The 25,403-nt window shown below is 41.4% G+C and overlaps 1 protein-coding gene across 3 annotated transcripts in view; it reads right to left on the reverse strand.

The window, feature by feature from the left end:
* LOC118429467 (heterogeneous nuclear ribonucleoprotein L-like) overlaps window positions 1-25,403 on the reverse strand; it is a 38,345-nt gene that overhangs the window by 12,800 nt on the left and 142 nt on the right. For 2 of the 3 annotated variants that reach the window (XM_035839956.1, XM_035839973.1), the window contains exons 2-14: window positions 25,228-25,395; window positions 22,507-22,625; window positions 20,072-20,159; window positions 15,123-15,196; window positions 14,447-14,482; window positions 13,786-13,861; window positions 13,356-13,441; window positions 9,868-9,964; window positions 7,705-7,783; window positions 4,754-4,846; window positions 4,159-4,283; window positions 1,297-1,551; window positions 782-903 (exon numbers count right to left, since the gene is read on the reverse strand). In XM_035839956.1, coding sequence (XP_035695849.1) covers window positions 782-903; window positions 1,297-1,551; window positions 4,159-4,283; window positions 4,754-4,846; window positions 7,705-7,783; window positions 9,868-9,964; window positions 13,356-13,441; window positions 13,786-13,861; window positions 14,447-14,482; window positions 15,123-15,196; window positions 20,072-20,159; window positions 22,507-22,625; window positions 25,228-25,395 — 1,418 coding nt within the window. The remainder of the gene's footprint in view (window positions 1-781; window positions 904-1,296; window positions 1,552-4,158; window positions 4,284-4,753; window positions 4,847-7,704; window positions 7,784-9,867; window positions 9,965-13,355; window positions 13,442-13,785; window positions 13,862-14,446; window positions 14,483-15,122; window positions 15,197-20,071; window positions 20,160-22,506; window positions 22,626-25,227; window positions 25,396-25,403) is intronic. The other variant, XM_035839965.1, reaches the window with a different exon arrangement.

Raw genomic sequence — 25,403 nt, forward strand, 5'->3', positions numbered from 1 at the left:
ATCCCTAATGGCCCACTACACCAGCAGAGGGTCATCCATTATTCACAGGAACCCAGCCTTCCATTTCCTCAGCAATACAGCTGCCCCTTGGATCCCATCTTCTAACGCATTCGTCTCAATTCATAGTGGCTTTACCAACCCATCTACAGAACTAAATGCGCTGTGATTGTCTGAGTTAGACAGGACTGTGTATTACTGATCCTTTGTTGTTGCCAACAGCCCATAGAACTGGTCCAGATGCACCATCAATATTTAATGTGCTGAGTCAAGTCTACCCATAAGGTCATGGTCATATCTTTCACCTAGAGTGTACTATGTGGACCATGCCTTCATTGTCAGCTTTTCCGTGTTGGGCATCAGTATGAGTCTCACTTCTCAGTGAAACAGCTACAGACAATATTCTTCTTTCAGTCATGTTGTATAAATGTTTCATCACTTTAAATCCATGACTAGCACTGAGAAAAGGGAACTTTTCTTACACATTTTTACCATTACATTTCAAACAAACCCATCTCAACCTCCATATCTATCATTACCAAAAGCTGAACCTAATGTATTGGAGTCATTTTAGAACCCATTTTTTAGATAAGTAGTAGAAGTCTTAAAATGTACCTTATACTTGCCTGTAATTAGCTTAATGAGGTATGAATGTACCAATAAGGCTATCAAAATCATTTGAACTAAACAAAAAGAAACAAAAACAATGCCCATTGTCCAAAACAAAAGGTTTGAAGACAATGATAGACAACTGAACAGGTGGTACATATGCAGGTGGACTCACCTGAGTGCCAGCTGCTGACCAAACAACACGCAGGTGGACAGGTTGTTGATGCAGCGCTCCACGGCGGAGGGGTCTCCCATCTGCACCATGGCGCTCCCGGGCTTGCTCTTCATGAACTTGATCTGTGATGGAACATTGACTTTTCATTCACTCAACTCCCTAAACTTATCTTAAAGTTGTCTTGGAATAAGAAATTATTCTTGTCTTTTTGGAGAGCTGGAAATAGTTTTCACTGTTCACACACCTACCATTACATTACACTCACAACACAGATGAAATTGTACACTAGCATAAAGGAGATGTTTGGGACAAGGTTCAGACTACTACAACTCGAAAGATGCTGCACTTATACAAAACCTCAAAACTAGATAAAGTTCTCCATAGTCAACATAGTGTACCCTGCACCTTAATGAGTATGTACTTTAACACTAGTTGAGATTCTACAGAATTAACATGCTTCGTTCCTTGTTGAATCTACATACAAGATTAGTTAAGATTGTACACAGTAACCATACCTTCATGACGTTCCCATACAGACAGAGCAGGTTGAAGAGCCGCTCACAGTTCATCTTGTTTGGGACCATGCCATACACCATCACCACCGGGCTGCCCTGTGGTCCCGGCCCCCCTGGGCCTGGCTGGGGGGGTCCTGGGGAGTAGGAGGGGGGCTGGCGCTGCTGGGGAGGGGGGCCCATGTTACCGCCTCCGGGACCTCCCATGGGGGGTCCATACTGACCCTGACCTCCAAACTGTTGGTCTTGTTGTAAGGGCTGGAACAGAATGATGGGGGTTTGAATGGGAGCAAAGACACAGTTGTACATTTCTCACTTTAAATACACACACACAAGGTATCAAATTATTTAAGGTGCTGAGGGGTTTGGTTTTTGTTTTGTTTTGTTTTGTTTCTGTATCTACTGTATTCTTCTGATCTGTTTAGCAGTTATCTGTGTTCTTTGGTTACCTATTCTAGTTGACCAGACATTTTCGTAGTTGGGGCACAAGCAACACATGAAATAGATAAATGTGCAGTTGCGAAATTCACATTTAAAGGTTTTGAGGAGGTAGTAAAACACTTGCACAGAAAAGGATCTGACCCAAAATCAGTCCTCTGACCCTGAGCCATTGATACCTACACAATGGCAGACTGGTGATCAGCCTTGTTAATTAAATCCTTCCCTAAACTTTTGGCATATGGGGCGGTGCTTATCTCCCTTTCTGTATCTCTTGGGCCACTACAGTAGGACACTAATTCACTGGTAGAAGGGTGTGATTCAACCCCTACACTGAACCCAAGTGCTGAATGCTAAGCAGAGAAATCTGTGTATGGATTTTCAAGCCTTTGGCATGACTTAGCAAGTGATTGACCCCAGTCCACCTCAACCTTCTGAATGCAAGAAGAACCCCCTAGGCCGTTGCACCCCTCTTAATGATTAGCCTAGCCTCTTTTCAATCGTGGGAAAACCACCATCTTCAACATCACACATTTCCCCTGCAGCTACACACACCGTTGCTGGACAAAGTAAGCCTTCTCCTAGCTAAAGGTATGATAGACATCAAAGGTCAGGCATGCAGTGCTAACTCTATTTGATTACCCATGAGCTATGACTACAGCACATCCTTCACTAAATACTCCAGGCACCTGTTCCAACTTCAACAGGTTCTCAAACAAAGTTTTAGCAACCATCAGAATGGAAAAGGTAAAGAAAGTGCCATAGCCTTTTTTGATGCAGGAGGCACGGTGGATTGTTTCCCACTCAGTTTAGGGCACATTACTGGAAGGTGGAGCTAATCCCTATAACTCTGCAATTCACCTCCCCAACTGAAGTCAAGTGCCCATTTTTACACCTGGGTGGAGAGAGAAAATTTGCATACAGCATATTTCCCAAGAGCACAACATTGTTGACATGTCAGAGGACTCAAACCCAGGGCCTCTGGTGTAACAACCAAACCATCATGTAAGCCAACAAGATGCCACTTCTGGATGTGCAACCATTTGAATGTATCAGATGCAGACATACAGACTCACTCCAATTACACTGAGGGTCAGCTATGATTATTGATTTTTCACATTTTCCCCAGTAGGGAAAATGTACAGTTTTTGCTGGTGTCAGTGGTGAGTTCTTTTTCATCCTTCTTCTGTCAATAACTCTGAAGTAGCCATTTGGCATCCCAGTCTGTATTGGTTTGGGAGTTAGGTACCAGGGAGACGGTTAAGATGCTTGACTTCACATAAGCAAGGCTGGGAGTGGCCTAAGGGGCATTTAAGGTGTTTCTATCTCAATGAAAAAGCTGCCTGCAGGCCTATTTCAGGAATAAACAAAGGTTTCAAATCATTCAATATTACTTGCTTGGTGCCAGTCAACTCTGCTACTGGACTTTAATTATATAATCATCTTGATCAACCGCTGAAGGATACCAATGTGTGGGTTCCGTGGATTGGCGTACGTCGGGAAGACACTATCAATTTTCAACTGTTAAGGAATACTTTAGCCTACCTAAACATCAACAGTTTTGTTTGGTCAGCTAATGGTGGATATGCACATCAATCATCATTATCATTTGGTGCCATCATAGTGATGCTTCAGAGAATAAGACTGAAAGGAACTGCAATGTCGGGACGGACATAACAATCATAGCCCAAAGGCTAACAAAAAAATCACACACCACTGACCATGGGCTATTTTCAGGACAATTTGAACAAGACAGTGTTATATCTTTCTCCGAGTCTGAAGTGAAAGATAGCTTTGATGACTGATGTAACGAGTAATATGATTTCAAATTTTGGTCAGTGAGGAGCTACAAACCAACCTGTGGACACTGAAAGTGTAAAGACAGCCTGGGAAAAATATCTGCACTGACATGGAAAATCTGATTCATTCACTGAACATGTGGTATGAACAGTGAATGGTAGAGTTGGACATACATTGTATGACAAAGTTGCTGAAGATGAAGGACTTGACACATGTTTATATAAATGAGCAGGGTTGACCTATAGTGTGCTTGCACAAACTGTGGACTTCACAGACCTTCTCTCCTGTCATTTGATAGTGGTTAGGGTTGTTGACTCATCAGAACCTGGAGAGTTCAAATCCCTAACAGGTCCCCATGTTGAGCCCCTGGGGAAGGCACTTCACACCAATTGTCAGGTTTTAATGAGCACCTAGCTCTGGCTAGGGCTGTCCTTCAGATAGGACATTAAATGGAGGTCCCCATTTGAGGGGATCCTTCATGGTGTGAGTTGGTCAAATATATCTGCCCAGATTTGCAGCTTGTAGTAAGTTGCACTGTTCAATGCAAACCAGGTGTGCTACCATATAAGGTGGTTTATTGGGTATGAAATATTAACAATGTAGACCAAAATAGCATCCATGACCTACCTGGTAGTTCTGTCCTTGGTTGAACTGATTGTTGTAACCCTGGTTGGGAGGATGTCCCTGGTTCCCAAAGCCACCATGCTGGCCAGGGGGATTGTGGTAGCCAGGATTCTGGAACTCTTGGTTACCTAGAAACAAGCAAAAACACAAGAGAAAAAGGAGTCCTTCTTTTGTAAAATTTCGACTGATACTCGTATTATAAACATTTTACCAATTTGTGCACATGGGGGAGTCTAACAAAAGCAGTCTTCTGTCATGCAAGTTTCTGCCAAAATATGTCACAGGTATATTCCAACAATCTTAACTTTATGACAAGACATTAATAAAATGTATTTTCGTAAGCTTAAAATGACAGATGTAACAAATAAATTAACAACATGAGTTCCCAAACAATGTGTGGGACAGAAAAAACAAACATGTAAAGCTGGAGACAACCCTGGTCAACCCCATCCTTGCCATTTGGAACCATCGTTAACTTAATTAACTTCATGGACTTGTTTTCCCCTGGCATGTGTAATGGCCAAACTAGTAGATTTTCTACAGTTCAAGCTGCCCTTGAACCACCTGCCCTTAACCTATGAAGGTCAAGTCTACCCACCAAAGTTGGGCGGGCCTGCTCCTCCACGGCCATTACCATACTGGGGAGGTGGATCCCTCAGGAGGGGGCCCTGGTTCTTTCTCGGTTGTTGGTCTGGGGAAAAAAACATTGATGTCAGCATCTTCCAATACACTGCCGAACTACAATCAAAAGTTAAATGCAATTACTATCGCAGGGGATTTCTCTTTGGATAGGATGGAAAAGGAGGTATTTTAGCAGTATTTTAAGCTCACAGGTGAAACATTTCTGTAGTATAACAGTACTGTGGAGATGAATATTAACCTAACATGAATTTGCAGTAGAAAGGTAATTGAAATAAAACCAACACAAAAGTTTCACTGTTTTCAGTACCAATTTGCTATCCTCTTTTCCTACTTATTTCACTTGATTGTTGTCTTCTACATCTTATGACCAGCTACTAAAAAATACCAAGCTTATATCAAGTGACATATCTTACAAGGATACTAAGTGCACAAAGGTAAACTACAGTCAACAGTCAAACCTGTATCAGCGACCACCTTTACATAAGGACCACCATGCCAATTTAACCCACTTTTTTTTGTGTGGTTCTTTAGATAAGTTTTCCAAATGACATAGCCTGCCTATAGAGAGCACCTGATTTTTCTTGGTCCCCTGGGTGGTCTTCTGGGCAGTTTTGACTATGTCCCATATATTTGTAGGTTCTATTAAAAGGTGTGGTTTGAATTATCAGTAAAAAGAAACATTGTTTATGAGGGCGCCTTTCTAGGTAATACAGTGCCTGCTTCAAATTTTATGCCCCACAAACACCAATCCTTAGACACTAGTAAAATTGCCAATAACTTGTTCACTGCATTTTACAGTGTTGGCACGCTATAGGACAAAATAATACATAGCAGTGTTCTCTGAAGAGTGCCCTTGCAAGTGCTCGAGAACAAAGCAATACACAAATTACTGGGTCTTTTGGAACATCGAGCATTACATTCACATATATGTATCTAGTGTAAGGAAACATCAATAAGATGCTTAGGGTATCTAGAGTAAAGGCTTATGTTATGAGGCTAGAGTAAATGCTTATGTAACATGGCTTGGTCAGATTCTTTAACGTTGCACACAAGACAAAGTCTTAAAATATAGAGTCAGCTCAACAATTGCTTGCTATATTGCATAATGAAAAGTTGCATAAAAGGTACTCAACATGAATGTTAGTGTAACATAGGAGAGTTCACTAATATATTGCTTTTTAACAACACTGCCAACAAAGTCATAAAACAATCTCTTTACATACATTATTAGTTTCAGGTACATAAATCATTGCCAACTTGTACCATACATAGATTTACTATTTCTAAGTCAGTTCTACCGTACCACAAATACCTTTGTAGCATCAACCAGTCACAAAAGTATGGCGAGGCTCCCTGGCAGCTTAAGATGGCTTATGCTTTGCTGTGCGCGTGGGACGATGGAACACGCCTCTCCTGGTGCCGCCAACACAACATGGCAAGCAAACAAAGGTCCCCACACAGTCCTTGCCCTAGCTCCTGTCAAATTCACAGTTGGTGACAAACTTTTAATACTCAAGGCTTCTCCAGCCATCAACATGTTTTGTCTGCAGTTGGAGGGGCCTCCAACAAGGTACGTTACAGAACATTAGATCATGCCCAAGTGCCGCACAAACTCGCTTCTATGCTGATGCTGCAATCCCTAATGCTTTGTAGATTTTTCTGCCACGTCGAGATGTGCAATTTTCATCTCTTAATATCTCCTGAAAACATTTGTTTCCAAACCCTGTCATTACAGCATCAATGTCTGTCTCTTTCAAATCTTAAAATTGTACTTTCTTCACAATGGAAACTGTTTTTGTTTCCAGCCAACTTTCGAGTCTGTGCAGCACTTTTTGAGCACAAGATCTACTCTGCAAGGTACTACTGATCAGTGTTCTTGTTCCGTGGCCTTGTGGGATCTTGTCTGTTGTGTTGTGGCATGCCATGAGAGGTTCTGTTGCCATCTTGTCCCAGTGTAGTGTGGTGCCAATGTAGTGACGTCTCAAGTGTCCAATTCCCCACACCAGAACATGTTTGTTTTACTACTTCCTCCTTAGGGAAAGGCATCAGAGTCATGTCTAAAGTGTCAAGAGTGTCCATCAGAAGGACCTGCTCTCCCACAGATCGTGTGTAGTGTCTGTCCTCCAGAAGCCAGATCACAGAAGAAGGAAGGGTGAAGAGTACGGGAAGAAGCAGTCTTTATAACCCATCAGCCTTTTTCTATACAGCGTTTTTTCCAACCTTGGCTACACCCACAAGGATTCCTCTACATGTGTAATGTGTTGAAAGAGTCCAGCATGACAGAGGTTGTTCCACGGTGCATGTCTGCGTTAGTTCGGCGCTCCGACACCATGCTGAACACTCTCCGAGATGTCTGTACATTGTGAAGTGTTCCCTGGCAACTATCCGCTTGTTATTTCTCGTGTTCCTTGTGTGCAGTCTCTGTGGCTGTACTGTTCTCGGGTGTTCTCGTCTTCTGTTTTGATGTTGTTGTCGGGTATACATGCTGTGCGCTTGTTGTTCCCTGCTACCCGCATGTTTCACTGTTTCTTTGTAATGGACGGTTGTGTAAATTCAATCAATGGAGATGGGGTCCCGAAGCACTTGCGACTCGACTCTTGTGCCTTAGCCGAATCTTCTTCGGTAAAAAAAAAGTCGCCCCTTTCAGTTTCTTACATCCTGCAAGGGGCACTTCAAGTAAACGGTTATTTTTTAACGTTAGTCCGTATGTAAACGTGCACAAGCCGTGTGCTTTTTGATAGAGTGCGAATCAAAGGTGTTTCTGATAAGTGTTGTTAGCAACCGAACCCCATCTCCACGAGTAAGAGTATTCAGAATTGGAGGGAGAAGAATGGACATGATTTACAGAAAGAGCTGGGAACTGGTGAACTTTATATGCACAGCTAAGCACTAGATTGTGCGACCTACCTCCGCCACCTGAGCCCAGGTTAGGGTTGGTGTAGTCCCATGTCTCGCTGTCGTTCTTATGCACATTCAGTTTGGTGGGCTGCAAAAAGAAAGAAACATTTAGCGGGAGAACATTGTATACTCTTATGCAAACCTTTGAGGAATGTCACATTCACATCTTCACAGCATTTCCTACAAAATGCCTGTATATAACGTTAACTCTTAATGAATGTTAACCATTATCTTTATTGCATTCAGTATGGATTGCTACCTTTATTATGTGTTGAGCATCATTTTAAGCATGTTCTATTTACTTTTGTGTATCAATGATTAAGGTTGAATTATGTAACAAACTCATTAATTCAACTCATAGCTATGAAAGGAGTTTTACCAAAACATAATTAGAACAAGCTGTAAAGAACCCAGCTGAAATGCTTGTGTTGTATTAATCTTTGATTAAAAGTGACACATTCACTGTTTTGATGAGATACAGCAGACAATATTGCGTGACAAGCCACAGAGAAGAAGAAATACTGGACAATAGGGCTTCAAAATTTCCAATTACAATTGATGACAGGTTCATTCATCACAAAACTGTAATTGTAGCGCCAAATCAAATAAGGGTCTGTCATTGCTGTGGAATGATGTATCTGTAAGGATGTAAGTTGTACTGTTCTGCTTCTTTATTCACTATAAGTGACCACATACCATGGCTCATATGCTATCCAAGGCTCAGGGTTATTCAAACCTAAGTGAGGGGTGCCATACATGTAGATGAAAGAGGAGAGAAGTAGTGCAGACAATGTGGGATTTGAAGAAGATTAACCAAGACATTTCTTTACCAATCCACAACTCACTAACTCAGTGTCAAATGTTTCTGAAGTAGCAGCAAGACAGGCTTGTCATGCCAGTAGGCAGGAGAGATTCAAACAAATCCACAAACACACACACTTGGGGGTTCCCAAAAAGAAGGATCAATGCATCTTTTCTTGACAGAAATTTTTGCCCTTTGGGGTAAAAAAAGGAGAAGTACGGCACATTTAATGTTAGCTGTGGGAGCAAGGTTCTGGCTGACCTTAGCAAAGCAATTAAATAATTGAAATGATGAAATTTTTGCAGTTTTAACGCGACCGCTAAAGTAGTTGAACTTAAGTTACCGCCGTTAACAGATCAAGAATCACAGTTTTCTGTCTGTGCAGTGGCTGAGCTCTCATACTCCGAAGTCTGAGCATTACTTTATCCACATTTTTAGCCATGACACCAAACTGAAGAATCTTTCTCATTTGTTTTGTTGCTGTCAGGGATACATTGGTGAACAGACAACAGATCCCTAATTCCTGCAGTAAAACTATTACATGCACATAATGGTAAAGTATCATAATTAGAAAAAATCTCAGGTGGTCCTCACATCTTTCTATAAATTGTCACCTGTAAATTGTAAGATGCAAATCATGTAGTGTAAAAATGACTACATTACGTTGACTTAATCAAGGTACTTAATTCACACCCCACACTATTCAATGATGTCCTGTTTGTTGCAAACTGTAGAGTATGCATTTAGTCATGCCTTCAATAAACCCTGCTAGCACTTGTGTGTGAGTCAGCATAACTGAATATAGATCCATGCTTCCTGAGTTGAACTGATCAACTTCATCTTTTTCTATGCAACTACTTCAGAGGCAGTTGTCTGGGTATTATCTGAATCTAGAAGGCACTGGAAATACCACCTGCACATGCAGATTATAAGTACAGATGAGGTTGACATTGGAGTTGGGTAGGTATTTCTAATGCTTACCAACACTAATCTTTGTTCTAGTTAAACAAATGTCTTCTTGAGCATGATCAATACTTCTTAGTATTACTTCTTAGTATTATCTGGTAACAGTGATTCTAGACGTTACCTGTACCAAGTCTTAATGATGTAAGTACACCACTACCTCCTTCAGAATCAAGAGTCTAAAGACTAAAGTAGCTGTGAGCCATTGACTAGCCACTCATTCTGCATACTAATGAATGCTTTGCAGCTTACTTTACTATCTTATCTAACATCCAATGTTCTAGCTGATGCCCAATAATGCAAGAAAATAAAATAGAAAATAAAAGAACTCAGAGAAAAAATTTCTTTTAAGCCATGCTGTATCTTGCTGGTTGTGTCAGGGTACCTGTTCCTTCCCATATACTCACCTTAGCATATTCAATCTTCAGGGTACAGCAGCCTGAGTAGATGTCTGCCCCGTTCAACGAGGCCTTCGCTTTCTGTGCGCTCCCGATGTTGTCAAACGTAAACATTGGTTAAGGAAAATACAGCAAGACCAACAACATGAAATTGAAACGTGAAGAAACTACAATCTATGCATCTTAATCACCTTGATATACACAAACCATATGCATGTAGCTCTCCATGATGATGTCATCAATTACATACATTTACTTGACCAGACACTCAATACATTGTAGAGTTAGGTTTTCTGCAATAATAGTGAGTAGAACACAATCACTAGTATCAGTGATATTATCATTGGTAGACTATTTCAAGTCGGGCTTGGCCCAGTTTATGGGCCTCCCCAAACCTTAGATGTGATTCTGGCTTGGTTAGTATGATGCCATGAATACTTGCATTTGCACAAATTTTGTTTGTTTTGTAATGCTAGTTCTACACATGTTTTCAAAATATTGCGGTTTGATACCACCGTCTATTGACATGATATTGCTTAACACCCAGTTCTTAAAAGCAACAGATAATATTAGCCTGAAGCTAAAGGTGTACAACTGTCATATGCTTCTTATTTTGTACTTAAGTAGTTTTAGGCAATTTTTCTTATTTCAGCAAAACAAACAAACCAGCACTGCCCACGCGGGCCAGCCATACATGGTACACCTGTACATGATGCCCTACCAGAGGGCTTTGTTCAGTATAATATAGATTTACATGTATCAGCCAGATGGAACAGAGGGGTATAAATAATAAATCACCCAAAACATGCCAGACAGTTATGTAACCTTGTATTGTTGGCCATGTTGCATTTAACTCGCATATGTTGCTTATGATTTCTTGGCAAAACTACCCATTGGCAAATTATCACAAAGAATTCTATTCTTATTTATATGAGGAAGGTCTTGTCTATGCTGACAGTATAACACACAAGACTACTGTTAACTTCTATGTGAAACAGTTCTATCTTGCCATTTTAAGTATCCTCCTTACTACTTAGATAAGTTTTTTTTGTCATCATAAGACATTGTTGCTATTCATGTTCTTTTTTTTACATTTTCCACAATTGTGACATTTAACTACCACAGGAGGCTGCAGCAAACAGGGAAAACTAAGTAAATTATAAGATTTCTGGATTCTGAACCAGTCCTGCTTGCAGCAAGTCTTCATACTTGAGTATACACAGAAGGTCTCTGGCTGTGGTGGAATAAATTTCATTTTCAGCTCCATGTCCTAGCTTGCTACAGGTCAGCCCACAGGCCTGGCTCTCCTTCCTTCCACCAAGGCCCTGATATTTCAACACCCTGCTAGAACTAGCCCTCTGGGAAGCTTAGGTACAGGGAATGATTGGATTTGGCCTCAGCACAGGCAGTAGCAACACAATAAAACATGTTCCAGGGTTGTGCCGCATGACAGAAATATAAATCAGATACTGTAAATGCATTTAAGTTCGCGGGGATTTAATTTCGCGGTAGCAAGAAAAAGGACTTTTCGCGGTGGTTTTAAGTTTTAACACCATAGATTGCAATCTAATACTATAATAGAAAAATGTTCGCGGTGGTTTTAAGTTTTAAGTTCGCGGTGAAGTGGTCACCACGACCCCCCCCCCCCAACATTAATCCACCGCGACCATTTCTGCATTTACAGTAACAGCAAACAGAGACTGATGTACGTAATTTACAACCTACAAGCATGGAAAGGAGATAAGAACACTTTTAATCATTTTAGGTACTGGGATGAGGGAGTTTATCGTGTAGTGCACCAACGAAAGCACATCAAGGTGACAGCATTTTTAGCAGGCTTGTCCTTTCTACTGCTGTGCAGCTTTAATGAACTGAAGGTTTTCTCCAATCTTCTGTAGTTGCTATCCCTGCCACGTCCACAGTAAAATTGAGAGTATCCAGATGGTCTTATCTTAATCCTACAAAATTACACTAATCACATCTCATCTGATAAGAATGTCATGACACAAGAGCACAATCTAGCTTAGTTGTTCCTGCCAGGGATAATTGCACCGTTTATGCCAGACTTCAACTTCCTCAAAAGGTCACACCATGTGACACGTAGCCACCATAATAAGCTTGCTTAATTTCCTAAAAACGTCAAGCTACAAAAAAAGACCAAAGGTCTGGGCTTCAGGTTTTTGAATAAAAAGCACAGACTACAGGTCACTGAAGGAAACAAAAATTGCTACTAACATTAAGATTTGTAAATAGGAAAACAAGTAAGTGTTTCATCAGGCTAGTATTCTTCAAACTTTGAAGAAAGTGGCCAAAAGATACAAAAACGTCATCCGCTAAAATCCCTTCAGTTGTGTGGATAAGAATTTCTTCAAAGCAAAACACCCGCAGTGTAGGAGTAGAACTATTAGGCAAGCGTATCCCCTTTCCATCATGTTTCTAGAGTCCAAGTTTAATCCTGTCACTAATCTGTACACACTCTCTGGTTGACTGCACAGTGTCTCACCAGCACAAAGCACATCAGTTAGGAGTGGCCTGCATGTCTGGGTCTGGTGTCTTCCCTTGTTACTGAAACCTTGGCCCACAGCCAGACTCAGCCTGTGACATATTAACCCTCCCTTATGTAACATTGGGGCAGTTTAATACCTTTCAGACACTGAGGAATACCTGTGTGTGCTGGGGACCTGGGCGGCAGCATCACCTTGTCTGGGTGACATCAATCATTTCTTGGCAGCATAACAAAATGATATCATGTTGTTGTTTGGTATGCAGGGCTAACCCTGAAGCTAGAAAAAGTAATGAAATAATAGTGCTACACCTCCTTGTTACTCTCTCATCACCACCTTGTCAATTTCCAAAATCAACATAGGTTATTTTGCTTTGATTCATCAATATTTGCTTATTCTGTACCTTCTTTTCACCCTTCCCAGACCTACAGCATGGTCTTGCTGGGGAGAGCCCTGGCAGTGTCAGCATATTTCCCTTTTCCTCTTTGTATTATTTACCCCAACAAACCTGACTTTTATCCAGTTTTATGTACAGCTCAAACAGGGAAGCCTTTTACCTGGAGGTTGGTGGTGGGATAGATGGTTTGACTTATTTGACAAGAGGTCCCCTTATATTAAAAACTAATGAGAAACACACAAGGTAGTGTTTAAATGCTAAATGTCACAGTTCCATTTTTGTTTCATGGTCTACAGGGATGAACATGACTTGGGGCAAAGTGTGATGCTTTTTCAATAGCCAGTAGGGGGTGCCTTGCCAAGTCTTGTATTTTTCTCATTTCAATAAATGTGTTAGGGTTCTTTTGCGTGCGGAGTCTTGATGCCTAAAGCCCTGCCATGTGCAGGGCTGGCAGCTATAAGTGTAATCCCCATCCAAAAAGTAGTATCCAGTATTTAAATATACTGCTGCTGGGGTCCCTGGCACAGGGGTAGGCAGCAGTTGGCCAGGGAGAAATGAATAAAAGCAAACATCAGGTACTGGTGCAAAAAGGATATTCGACCATGGCTTGCACTCCGTTTTTCTTGAAGATCACAATCCGCTGGACGGCTCCACAGGGACTGCAGATGGTGTACATCACATCCTGCATATGGAAAGAAGGGTGGGGGTTATGATCAGTATAACACAAGTATAACACAGCCATTATGACTCAGTACTTCAACAAAGTCAACCTTAGTTTCCTTCTTAGTATTGATAACAGCTTACCAGATTACTGATTATTTTCATGATTTTATAGACAAAATTGAACTTAAATTAAAATGTAGAAAACTTAATGAACACCTAGTAATGGCTTGAGCCAGCTTTCAAATTCCTCTACTTTCACAAGTCTTTCAGAAACTAGTTTTGAGATATCAAATAATCATTGACAAAATGCAGATTTCATTTCATTTGTCTGAACATCAGTTCATATAGTCTGTAGTTACTTACGGTAGTGATGGGGTAGGTGGGATTCAGGATGGTGAAGAGGAGAATGTGATTTGCATTTCTGGTATCCTCCGGTCCACTGGAAGAGATCAGTAAAAAAATTCAGGTCTAAAGACTGTTGCGACTGGGATATAAGATCACCGGCAAAATGACAGACCCACCCAGGGCTGTTTCCAGATCTTGTCTCTCCATCTCAGAACAAAAATGATAGTTGGGACAAAAATTTCACCAAGAGCTTGAATAAAATCTGTTCCCTACATGACAGATTTATGAAAATGTACTTTCAGAGGCTAAAAATTTAACAACAAAAACTTACAACACCTAGGTTTCCACAACGGTAAAGAAATCTAAGCTGGAGACAGCCCTGGTCACACCACTGTGCATTTTGTGACATAACTAACATACTGGTAGGCTTATTTGTCTGTGTTGGACAGTGTACAGAGAGGCACATATATGATATGAAAGGTCTACCAAAAACTGGACACTACAGTTCATGATAAATGATGTTGACAATGATGATGATGTAGACAATGTTATCATCAAGTATAGAAAATTGCGAATTCGAACAGAACATGTTTAGTATCAGTGCTAGTCAGAAAATCTAACCCGCCCACCCTCGGTTTGTTCCGTACATTAGTGCGTGTGGGCCACACCAAACACTTACTTGTGTCCCACTGTACCATTCCCTAAACGTTGCCGGCTATGAAAAAAGGAAAAAAAATCTAAGGCTTGAAAGCTGTCACCGTTATCTTTTCTTTAAACATCCCTTTAGTCAACTTAATCAAAGGTAACATAATACAAACGCAAGCAAATATTGTTGAGTAAGAGATACTAATCTGAAACACAATGAGGGTAACAAATACTGATGTACAGAACTATAACTGACAAAAAACTACTGGAATGCTTGCAGTGGATTAGCCATGTATCCATCCTATCTTGGCTTTGGTCAGCTCCTGCGATCACTTCCTACGCTTAATAGTCTGGCAACTATTAATAGAGAAACAACTGGCATTTGAATATTCACCTAAAATATAGGCGAGAGTTCTGATTGGCTCCAAATCACAAGGTCCTTCTTTACAACAGCATGGTGACAGGGTTTGAACAAGATGTTTAATCCCTGTTACACTGCTTCTCAGACACATTGGATCCCGGTAAAAATGAGGATGCAAGGATCAAATGTTTTAATGGGGACGGGGCCAGAATATTCTGTAGACAGGCGATCAGAGGAGCGACTCAGCTAGAATGGGATGCTTAACAGGCGAACAGTACATAATACAGATGATCAGGAAGGACATGACTTTCTTCTCACAAACGTAGTACCAAACACGTTGGCTACTCACCCCGGGCGGGAGATCTTCTGGCTGGTGGAGTAGTTGAAGTAAGCTGGGGCGCCTCCAACGTAGCACTGGTTGGTCTGCAGAATGCAAACACACAAGACATTTAGATGTTAAATTTCACAAGTCACTTTATTTTATCATTCACTCTCGATATAATACTCACTTCCTTGTCACCTACCCTGGCTAGCTATATTCATGTTACATGTTCTTGAATCAAACTCCAAGTGAAATGCATGAGACAAATGTAATACTTTAGCAGCTGATAGTTCAGTACCGCTTTGCTACTATCTTCTCGATTGCACTGTTAGGTTCCTAGACTTGCAAAGAACAGAGTTTGCCACTTGCTACATAGCTATCTATTTCTTTATATGTCAGAAGAGAATATTGCACATGCGCATGTAGAAATAACAAGACAAAACTTCAGAAGACAATCAAACCTCCGGGGTACAGACAATGCTGCACAGGTTACCCTAACACATCATGATCACCATCATTATAGACAAGACCTGTGTGGCATGATTGACTGGGAAGATTATATCTCTTTTGTTGCATGGTAGGCATTAGTCTCCATTGTAAATCATCGCCTCACGGAGAGACTTTGCTTTTGTCGTGCGTTCTGAGTTGGCAACGAAAATCTACCTGTTACACGCACCAACAGACAATGAAAATAGGAATGGACTTAGGAAGCATTTTATGCCTTCCGAAAGATATTGGCCTGGTCTCTGCTGCAATCCATAGATAAAGCAGTATTAGGCCACGTCATAGCAAACAGCACCAACTAGAGACACATGACGTGACGAAGACTGCTTAACAGATCAGGTCTTTTGGAGGTCCCTACTGCAACAGCACATAAGTCATTTGACACATCACCACAACTTTTGTGGGAGAGATATCCTAAAGCAATATTTTTTTTTTTACACCTACAATGTACAATACAGAGATATTCAATTGTACTGGACAGGTTATCTTAGCTAGAGGATAGCTTCCTGTTGAAGCTGCAATATTTAGACTATAATTTTGTAATTGTCAGGTCAGCATACTGACTGAATCAGCATTTTGGCAAGAGTTGTATCGAACTTCCAATCAATTTCCAATTCCACAGTTAATTTCTAGCTTGGTTTGTATTGATCTTTTTTGTATGGCATCTGTCAGTGTACTTAGTTTCAAAATACATATGTAATTGGATTTTTGAACAAATACTTGCCTAGTAGTAGTAGTTACCTAATCCATAATGGACAAGATTAACAATTTTGGCAGCAGATGTGACTAGCTAGGGCGGCATACCTAAATGAAACATCAGGTATTGGTAGTGAGGTACAAGCCCAGATCTATACCTGTACCTGTAGCTCAACAATTAACCCGTGGTCTCAAATAATGACAAACAGTAAACAATGTTTATCTTACCTTTTGATAACTCTTGCAAGAGGATCTCAATTCAAAGATTGTATAGTGTTTTGACAGTGCATACAATGTTATTGTTGTTTTCCAGTGCTCAAGTTCCTACCCCTTGCTGTGATAGTTTACTAATGATGCATGTACAGTACTGATATAGTTCGCATCCATGCACTGGAAAACTGGATGGGTGGGTCCCAGCAGCTGGAGACATTCCCAACAGCCTGTGTATCCATTCAGCCTACCGATGTGCATACAATCTGTATCAAATAGCCTGGGTGCCAGACTGTTTCTAGGGCCTATACAGGACAACTCCGCAGCTTTAGGTCCAACATACATACAAACTGGTAGTTTGGTCTTGATAAGGATAACTAAGAGGGAGGGGGAGTGAGAGATGTGGAAAAATTTCCTTGGGGATATATTGGCCCAATACCTGAGGAGGTCTCCTGCATAAACCCTGGAAACAGTCTGGCATCCAGGCTAGTGTCCATAAGGACCAGATACAGAACCACATGCAATGGTGCCAGGCTTTTTGTGTCTTCCCTTCAACCTGTGTCTTTGCTTGTGGCTGTTCAAAAATAGCACTCATGGAAGTCTATGATAGTAGCTGCCTTTGGACACCCATACTGAGGGGACTTTGAGTGACATAACAATTCTGCCCAATCTATCTGGATAGATCTGCTGGTATGGCGCACCACACGACCAGTTATACCTGCTATTTAGCAGTCGACTGAACAAAACAAAGTGACACGAAACCTATCGTTACACCACTGATTGGTGGTTGTTAATCCAATTTTTCACAGTCCCATCCTTTGTTTTTCTCATCATATCCTGGAGGTAGGCACACAGTAATTATGACTGAAGAAGGAAACCCACAGGCTCTGTGTAAGAAATACCTGTTATCAATCACACACATGCCACCACCTTTGTGAAAGATATCTGGCTATTTTGTACAGTGACAGATTTACATAATAGTGATTTGTGCTTGCCAATATAACTCTTAAGGCGATGTGCTTGTAATTATAGAGGAGGAGGAAAAGGCCGGGTAATGACAAAATTTGAAGAATAATTCTTTGCTTTCCTTCGCTGAGTAAACATCACAGGCCCAACATTATAAAACACTAAACTAACACTAAGATCTGTCTGGTGTTTGTGTAAGAGTTACCAATTTCTGGCATAACTAATACCTTCTCCTACGAGCAGCCTTGCTATTCATTTTCATTGCCTTTCTTATCAATAGGACAGTCTTTGCATTAGGACATCCCTGACTTTACTTTAAGCCCCAGGATTACCGTACCTGATTAGACATGAATACCTTCACCTTTCAGATTCAGCCACTACTCAGTCTACTGGTTGGACAAGGTGCATATGATGCCCACTTCGTTGTTTTCCTCTGTGAGAGAGTAAGCTTTCTGGCTACTCCTACCTGGACTTCCGCACCAATTTGTTTCTTACACATAAATAGGCAATTCTGTTTATTGCTGAACAGACAACAAATCCGTGGACTGTCCAAAAACATCTGGACAATTTCCCCTCTGGCAAACTGACATTATCCTGATTACGTTGATGCTGTTTGGATACCACTAATTGCAGCTGTACATCTGTGCAGGCCAAAAATGATACCATTCATGGTCAACAGAGCCCTGTCCTTGCAGTACAGTTTTCCCAAGAGTAATATTCACTTTTTAACATGCAGGAAAATGAATTTGTCAAATCATACCCCTCACCAACCCTTGAGAAGGCACTGTGCTAGATGTGTGGCATAGAAATGGTATGTAAACAAGTGCCATCAATCAGGTTACCATGTTGCACTTTGTTTTCAATACTGTAGATTCTTTCACATCCTTTCGCAATGTTTGTAACTTTAGTTTATTTAGCAAGCGTAAATGAAATTTTTGCAATGTTTTTATATGTAGTTGATCTAATTCTGTAGCACAATTTGTAATACTCTCAGTTTTGGAAATAGGGACCTCAAGACTGTATGGCCATTTAAAGGACAGCATCAGAAAATTTTCAATTCTTTATTTTCCAGTAGTTTACTCATTAAAAAGTTGACGTACGTCAATTTTTACATTGATCCGCCTAATATGACCCTGTAGACACGTTTGAACTTCGCGCTCTCCTCCTCTCCCCGCCGCGCTGGCCGATGACGTAATGGCCTCGTTCTGATCGTCTGAGATTGTATGACGTCACGGATCCGAAACTTCTAGCCAGCCATTTTGCTCGGTGAACCTCGGTCCTCTCAGCAGTAAATAATCACCCCGCCATTCTGGAGTTCAGTTTGTTGTCATTGAAAATTATTTTCGTGGACCCGTAAGTCGCATTGTGAGCTGTCTACGAAGCCATAGTCCCCGGGAGACTGAACATGAATAAGCTTGCCTGCGTGTGAACCGCGCGGCGACGGAACGAAATCAAAACAATGGTGGTGGGGGAGGTTCACGCACCGTGCCATTCTGGACTATTACAAGAGCGAGTTCGGGTCAGTTCTTACCTTCTCCTTTCCGGACAGCACAGCGATAATTACACGTAAGCTTCCACGAATTTTGGTTGAATTCACAATTGTCCAACTGGCAGGGACATTAAAAAAAATCATTCTCTGACAACATACCCTTGATCGCTACATATCGAACGATCCCCCTTCCGCGCCGAAACATACATACAGCATTGTTGTTTTTACATACAACACAGGCCGGCATTGTGAATGGCGCGAAATGTCGGCTTCGTTTCAGAGTCCGTGATTTGTTTTGAATGAACCCCCAGCAATCTCCGCCAAAGCTACATGATTGAAAAACCGACCAGTCCAGATAATTTACCCGAGAAACAGAAAATAAAGTGAGAGGCGAGGCGTAACTCGCACGATCTGTACAAGTTGCGGTGCTATCTGTTTCGGCGCGAAAAGGGGGTTGTTCGATATGTAGCGATCAAGGGTATGTTGTCAGTAGAACAAACGAGGTCTACAACTGTGAATTCAACCAAAATTCGTGGAAGCTTACGTGTAATTATCACTGTGCTGTTCGGAAAGGAGAAGGTAAGAACTGACCCGAACTTGCTCTTGTAATAGCCCAGAATGGCACGGTGCGTGAACCTCCCCAAAAACCATTGTTTTGATTTCGTCCCGTCGCCGCGCGGTTCACCCGCTGCAGACAAGCTAATTCACGTTCAGTCTCCCGGGGACTATGGCTTCGTAGACAGCTCACAACGCGACGTACAGGTCCACGAAGTTAATTGTCAACAACAACGGACTGGCTTCCAGAATGGCGGTGTGATTTCCCGCCGAAGGGACCGAGGTTCACCGAGCAAAATGGCTGGCATGGCCAGAAGTTTCAATTCTGATTTGTGACGTCAGCGCGCAGGCAATCAGAACGAGGCCATTACGTCATCGGCCAGCGCGGCGGGAGAGGGGAGGAGAGCGCGAAGTTCAAACGTGTCTACAGGGTCATATTGGGCGGATTAATGTAAAAATTGACGTAAATCAACTTTTTAATTAGTAAACTACTGGAAAATAATGAATTGAAGATTTTCTGATGCTTTCCTTTAAACTAAACATGAAAGTTTCATACCTGAGCAAATTTGACACAGGATTCCGCTCCATCTATGTCCTCAAACTCAACCAACGCTTGTCTCTTCTTTGGCATCATGATAACGTAACTGCAAGAAAAAAACAATAACAATGAATAGACAATCTTAAGATACTTTTTTTTCATTCGATGCTAGTCATCAACTCGTATACTTGTAGTCTAGCTTACCACGGATAAATCTATGGTTAGCCAGTGACAAGATTGAGTCAGTGGTTACTATGGAGAATGGTGTCCAGGTTACTACTCAGGACTGTCTCCAGGACTCGAAATTTGCTTACTGTGACAGGTAAAAATTTCACCCCATAGATTTAAAAAATCTCAACTTAAAACTACAGAAAATCTATTTTCGTAAATATAACAAAGAAAATAAACAAAATCAGCTAACAAACAACAAATTGAACAATTAACGTTGAAGACAACCCTGCATTGACTACATGTATATGATCCAGTCATACATTACAATACAACAGTAGGCAGTAGCATCATTTTGTTTTCTTTTCTGCAGTATGCAAATTATACACTGCTGAAACAGTTCATTGACCCCAGCTGACCACAGGATACCAATTTTCAAAATTTGGAAATTGTGGTCATTAGCAAACAAGCCGTAACTAAACAGTGTAGCAAAAGTAATGAGCAGACCTCATCATGCACACCCAGGATATCTGCTAGGAAATGAGGGCAAATTGCTACCATCTGGGCAGGAAGGAAACTTCCACTGCTAGAGAAGTAATCTATCATAATCACAAAAATGCAATGGTGTAAAAGATATCTCACATGTCAGATATGGGGGGTGATGTTGAGTGTTTGTGTAAGGTCCTGGTATGGCACAGAAAAGCATGGGATGGGCTCAGATGTAGCACTAGTAGCAGAGCCAAGCTTTGAAGCAAGGAGCCTCCTTCAGGGGCATAGGGTGGGTGGGTTGGATTTTATGACACTGACAATTTTCTTCCTGACCATCTTTCTGAGCTATTCTTTGATTCTCCTATCACTTATCTTATGTTTCTCAAATTTTCTGTGCCCCAAATTCAGATTTGCTTGGATTTTCTTTCCCTGCATTTTTAAACCCATGTGACCATATGGTTGGCCTGACCTGTTTACCTGATGTCTCTAGCTGTATTTGATTCAATTTGCTCCCTTTCCACACCTGCATTGTTTAAAAGTCCACTGTTGCAAAAAGTGATTGTCAAACCCAAAGCTGACCATTTTTTGTCCGTATGTTTTGTGACATTGTGTATCCAAAAGTGTGGTCAAGACTTGCTACACAATAGACACCAGGGGTTGTTAACCTTTAGTGGCCATTTAGGTGCCAAAAGGCCATCCATTGCCTCCAGGGTCCATTACAGACACCATAGACTCCATAAACCTTCCTCATACTGTTGAGTCTGAATGGTATGTGCTTTCACTGGAATGTTGCACAGTATCTTTTTATCACCAAAGGCAATACGTAATCACCTCAGCAATACACACCTGCCCCAATTTTCACCAGAAATGTCTTTGAGTTACCAATAAGACAATGAAGATGTTGCAGATTTTCCTTCCCATATATAATTTTCATACCTAATGAGATTAGAACATCCTAAAATCTGGTTACTCAACTCCACTGTGATGTACTGCTGTAGCAGGACTTATCTAGAAAGCAAGCCTATAAATCACAGACTCCATCAGACACCCCTGACCCTGTCTGTGTTCCTGCAGCAGACTGATCATCACAGCTGCATACACCAGGAGAGGGACTGGGCAGAAGGAATCTCTGAGTTGAAATGTAAATTATAAGCTATGAATGATCTGTTTCTGTCCAATTGCAGATATCATTGGCCCTTCTTCCTTCTTTGAATCTTCCCCTTATCAATCCAAGCCATCTTTCTCCCTTCACAGATCATTGTCCCCATTCCTTAGCTGATAGGAGAGGGAATGATAAGTTTACAGTTTTAACAATTCTGCAGTACAGTAGTAATACATTGAAAAAAATATTTGTAATCACAGCGTCATGAATTTGTAATTGAGAGGCCAAGGCGAAAATACCACTGCGAAATATTTCAAGATTTACGGTACATGCTTTCTCTGAGGTTTCCCATTTGATTCATTCTCATCAGTATCTCAGAATCTCCCACAGGACCCTTGGTGACCAGTGATAACATGAACCAGTGCTTCCCTTCAATCTCCCTGCAATCTCTGGAGCTTCCTATAACACCTGTTTTGTCACTTGGGAATATAGCCTAAGGAAGCATCATACATCAAACCTTGGAAGACAAGCCTGAAGAATGGACAAGCTGACCAAAAGTGACAGCCTCCATAGGAGGATACTACTGAGGGCCTAACTGAAGACTGGACCTGAGCCATATGTTAGGTAAACCTCCCAGTTAGAACGCATAAACTTCAAAGCTTAACGGCTGAGAATATTCTCTGGGTTGTCAGACCTGATGGGTCCGAAATGCTGGACCGCTTCCACGATGTCTGCTTCGATGACATTCTCCGACAGACTGCGCACATGCACAACTGGTGAAGGAGAGGGCTTGTGTGGGTCTTCAGACTTGTCCTGAAATATAATAAACAAGGAAAATAACATAAATATCTTAAACATTCAGGACTCCGCACAGCATATTATTGCAGGCCCTGAGCTTCTTCTACTAGAGGACAGCAAAAACAGAATCATACATGTACAAACAAAGCACAGTACTGCTGCAAAAGGCTACAGAGCCCCATTCTACTTCAGTCACTTCAGTGATCTCTGCCATTGACACGTCAGACCACAATTGGTTTCTTTATCTCTCTTACTATACCATAGTTTGTACATTTATTTGCAGGATTTGAATATCAATACTGTATCACTTTTGCACCAATTGCTTCACCCTGGGCAACTCCCAACATTTCTGGTCTTGTTACTGTACCATACATAATAGGGTCAAGGCAGAATTTCTGGGCGGGTTGGTAAACCTTCAATTTTCAGATCATAATCACAGCTCTACCTGAATGCAGTAGGGCTACTCAGAGGATGTACAGTATACAATTACATTGTCCACCAAGACACACTTGTGATGTGTCTTTTGTCCCGTGTTTGTACCCGACCTCTAATCCACAAGTTGAAGGGACACATTCCACTGCAGGGTTGCCTCCATGCCCTGAAGCCTGATTAGCATGGCCAAGACATTTGTGGGCAGCCGTTTAGCCCAAAGGCAATGCAGTGTTGTTTGTATCGAAGTAGCATGCAAACTTACTTGGGGCTGTACTAATTGGTCTTATCTACATTCAGAGCCAAATTTACTGGACTTCTGTCTGTTACATAGAAGAATTGTAATGCCACTGGTACCATGCACAGGTCCTAAGCATTCAATTGAAACAAGCCAAGTCTTTTCACAACTTTCACTTTCTTATATCACCTTCCTTTGTCTACATCCTACTTGGATTACCTACTTGACAACCGTTAATGGATGAGTCAATATTACGTAAGTAAAATTACATCCCAAGTATTTTGTCTGAAGGACACTCGTGTCCCTGATCTGTAATGGACATAAACATGGATGTGTTTGTAGTGAACACATCATGCCTTAATTTCTGAAACATGATAAATAGTTGTTAACTTAATCTTAGTTTTACCAAGCAACTTCAGGGAATCTTTAAAACACTGAGTAAGAATTAGAAAGATTTTTAAAAGGCTTGTATGGTTAGATTACTTAGAATAGATTGGGCAGCAGCGGCTTACATGATGATATAACCAACCTACACATCTAATCATTCACAGAATAACACATCCATGTGAACCATATGTTTTCATTTTTTTAATGTAGTCAAGCCATTTGCTTGCTACAAAATGTACTTTAGGGTTCTGAGTTCTTACAAAACATACTAGGAAGGGCAAATCATTCTGAAGCTGAGCTTCTCTGATGGGGATGAGTGGCAAACTGTCAGAGAATCTTACTCTCAGCCTTCTTTGTCACAGTTTGTGCAATGTGACTGTGAACAAATCTGAAACATATCACTAACCTCCTAGCAATAACTACCCTTCTTTCATTGAACCTCATTGCACTAGCTACCTTTCTTTCATCCCATTGTTCAAAATGTCTATAGCTTCCCTATTCAACATACACAATCAGGATAAACCACATAAATGCATCTCAGATATCCACACGGCAGTAAATTACCAATAAGCAGTATGGTTTGTCTTTGCCTTGACATTTACTATGATTGTTCTCCCACTGTGTTCAGATAAGCGTGAAATATTAGGACAAATGAAGGCCAGTATTAAACCTGCTGAGACTGACAGGTCTGATGTCTGTGGATTTCTAGACAGGTGGAATATATCTGAACATAATGAAATAATTCATTTGGTAACGTCCTTGGTGACATCCATGAAGCTTTGTCTATTGTGCAATTTTGCGAATCATCAGCCGCTGTCTAGTAGATTTACAAACACAGCTAGAAGGATTGGTCATAAACAGACTACTCAAATCAGACAGGCAGGCGCTTCATATACCTGAGAAAGACACAGATTTTGTCTTTCAGACGGACTACGATTCTGTTATAATTCCGTTCATTACGTTGACGCCATTTGGTGCTAATCTAATATTTTGTCCCAATATTGTATCGATTTTGTAACTCGATATAAAATTTGCTTCTGGTGTCGTTCTGTAGAATAGAAAATTGTCAAGAAGCCGAAAGCCCTGTACATAACAATCTCTCATCGTTAAGGACGTTTTCTGGGCGCATCTGGCCCTGAACTAGCGAAGATTTGGGGGAGAGCGATGTGTGGGAAATAGATCGTTGGCACGCCATGCGTAAATCATGTTGTCCGAGAGTCAGCCACGCCGCGGCGTGGGGAGGCGGCATACGGAAACATTTCCTGCTGCTACTGCCACAGCGTGGGTATCGGCGATGCTAAACTTTACAGAGACATAACCTTAGCTATTACGATGATCACGCTGACGCCAAATTATCGTAGATAATGGGCAACTCCGTGAACGTCGCAATCAGCCGTCCTTGTCCACAAGGAACAAGCCGGAATAAATTTGCACGCGATACGCGTGCCTCCCCACATCACGGTAAACAAGCCGACATTCCGGGCTCCCTGCTTCGAAAATATCGCCGTAAACATCGCACCAAGAATGCTATATCCCTCTACATTCCATAAAGCAGCTTCTTACCCTGGATCCAGACTGCACGATGTAGCCATCGTCGATTTTTTGCTTCTTGTTGGCGTGCCCGTAGTCCCCCCTCTCGTCGGTCGCCATCTTCCTGCTGACTGTGCTGCTGGCTGGGCCGCGGTGTGGGCGGGGCTGACCTCTGATGACGTCACTGCAGGCACAAACAACCTAAACCA

Source organism: Branchiostoma floridae, chromosome 1, assembly GCF_000003815.2.
Source record: "Branchiostoma floridae strain S238N-H82 chromosome 1, Bfl_VNyyK, whole genome shotgun sequence".
Lineage (NCBI taxonomy): Eukaryota > Metazoa > Chordata > Leptocardii > Amphioxiformes > Branchiostomatidae > Branchiostoma > Branchiostoma floridae.